At 48.5% G+C, this 2,363-nt stretch overlaps 1 protein-coding gene across 1 annotated transcript; it reads left to right on the top strand.

The window, feature by feature from the left end:
* The first annotated feature begins 651 nt into the window (after positions 1-651).
* On the top strand, positions 652-1,907 carry LOC124675886. Its single transcript, XM_047211954.1, has 2 exons — positions 652-946; positions 1,210-1,907. Exons 1-2 carry the CDS (start codon positions 740-742, stop codon positions 1,675-1,677), a joined length of 675 nt encoding a protein of 224 aa, XP_047067910.1. The 5' UTR covers positions 652-739; the 3' UTR covers positions 1,678-1,907.
* Positions 1,908-2,363: the final 456 nt, after the last annotated feature.

The following is a 2,363-nucleotide window of genomic DNA, read 5'->3' as shown; positions in this document are numbered from 1 at the left end:
GTCCGTAGGATCAGCTGATTATTTCGCACTATTTTATTTCCAAATTGTTGATTTAATTTGAGGTTAATATTCCCTTTATTTAGAAATCTTCCCATTTATTCAGAAATCATTATCCCACGCGGCATTGCTCCATTCTTTAGCTAAAAATAATGGCCATGAATATATGAATATATGATGGATGGATATCCAATCTAGCAATGAATATATGGAGTAGTTGCACCTGTTTCTAGATGAGCAATAAACGGCAAAATACTCCGGCAGTAATAAACATATACTGTACTAAATGGAATTAAACAAAGCACATAAATCGAGCGCCACCGGCAGACCAAAGGTTTATTTTCTGCCAAAGTATCAGCCCATTGCATGGAATGCAGAGTAAATGCAATACATTAAACGTGAAAATAAATTCGAAATCCAGCCTCTTCGATCGGGGTGGATTGAAATTTCGAGCATTAATCGCCATTGAATAATTCTCCAACCATTTCCCAACGACGCCAATTAATAGGAGGAATCAATAAATAGTGATCCTTAAACACAGCCTCTACGCCCTACCAGGTACTGACACGCGGGCCCCGCGTGTCGGTCGTGCCGGCGGCCTCCCGCTATATATAGGTGCACCCCACCAGGAACTGCCCAACACCCCACCGATCGATTTCTGCAGGAGAAACACAGAGACAAGAGAGAAGCAGAGCAGAGGCGCCAAACGACCGCCGAGAAAGGGAAGCCGGGGTCAGAGAGAATGGCGGCGGAGGTGAGCTCTATCGCCAGGATGCTGCGCGGGGAGGCGGTGAAGAGGGGCGTCGCTGGGCCCAAGTCGGAGATGGTGACGATGGACCTGCTTGGCGGTTGCGGCGGCGACAGCGCCGGCGGCAGCGGTGGAGACGACGAGGTCGTCGACCTCGAGGTGAAGGTGCCCGTCGGCTGGGAGAGACGGCTTGACCTACTGGTGAGTTATCCTCTTTTCTCGCTCGTTCTGTTCGTATCTTCGTCTCTGTTCTTCCGATCTCATGGGGGTTCGTTCATACGCGAACATGTTTCCCTTGCATGTTTGGTGCTCAATTCATTCGCGTGCGTGTGGTTCAATTCCGTCGTGACGAAATTTGGAGAAGCATAATTCGTTAGATTTCAGAGATTTTGTTGTTGGATTGTTTACCTTGAATTTCTCGATCAGTTTTAGATTGCTTACCATGAATTTCTGGATTCGTGCAGTCCGGCAAGACGTTCCTGACGCCTCACCGCCACCAGGCCGTCCAAGGCAGCCACCAGGACCTCAACCTGCCTCCCCCGTCCGCCGCGGCCACCACCACGACAAACTCCGCCGCGGTCTGCACCCTCGACATGGTCCGCTCCGCCCTGGAGCGTGCTGCTGCCGTGCGGTCCGCCCCCTCGCCGGCCACTTCGTCGTCCTCCTCTGCCTCCACCTCCACTTCGTCCTCCTCCCTGGGCAAGCGCAACCGCTCTCCGCCGGCAGCCGCAACCACGGAGTCGCCCGTGAACCCGGCCATGCTCGCGGCCGCGTGCCCATCCTGCCTCACGTATGTGCTCGTCGTCGAGGCCGACCCGCTGTGCCCCCGGTGCGAGGCTAGAGTGCCACCGCTCGCCAAGGCGTCCGGTGCCGACGGCAGCGGGAAGAAGCCCAAGATCGACCTCAACTTTGCCGCCGATGAGACCGAGTGAAAGGACAAATATGAAAAGAGAATTCGATTTTTTCTTTCTTTTTGGAAAAGTTTTTTCCAGCCAATTTATCTCTTGATAAGTTTTTAGAATATTCACCAGAAACAATTTACATGTTCTACAGTAGAAAATTATCGTTGTAGGATCGAATCAGACATGAAAGGTTCATGTCTTCTGTCTGATTTGTAGCTGCACAAACTAATACCAGCAGGTTCATGTCTTCTGTTCATTCATTCTCACGCGTGATCGATGAGTACCACTAGGATGCAAAATATGCAGTGCAAAATTTATGTATGGCAATTAATTAATAATAACTTAATTGGCATAGCAACTGAACTGGATCTTGGTGGCCGAATTATTAATACAGTTTAATTTCTTCGTCAATAGAGAATATATAGTAGGTTATCTTACAAGAAAATATCCATACGGGTAGTCTGGAGATTTATACTGTAGCGAGTACGCAAGTACTGTATCCATCATGTAGAACAGTTGTATGTACTCTGGACATTTGATACTTGTAGCGAGTACGTGAGTGTTGTATCAATGATGTAGAACAATTGTATTTCCAAAAAAAAAATGGTGTAGAGCAATCCTGATACGTAGGTGGTCTCACCGATCCAACCTTATCAACGTGAGAACGATGTGGAGACTCCTATTGGGCAAGAACTGATATCTAGACTGCCACCAAA

This window comes from Lolium rigidum, chromosome 7 (assembly GCF_022539505.1).
Source record: "Lolium rigidum isolate FL_2022 chromosome 7, APGP_CSIRO_Lrig_0.1, whole genome shotgun sequence".
NCBI lineage: Eukaryota > Viridiplantae > Streptophyta > Magnoliopsida > Poales > Poaceae > Lolium > Lolium rigidum.
Note: the sequence above shows the minus strand (reverse complement) of the source record. Positions and strands in the feature narration are given on the sequence as shown.

Bases quoted from the DNA above. Each gene is read 5' to 3' on its own strand.
- LOC124675886 (XM_047211954.1), top strand. From the start codon at position 740: ATGGCGGCGGAGGTGAGCTCTATCGCCAGGATGCTGCGCGGGGAGGCG. The intron at 947-1,209 runs GTGAGTTATCCT...GGATTCGTGCAG, and splicing joins AGAGACGGCTTGACCTACTG to TCCGGCAAGACGTTCCTGAC.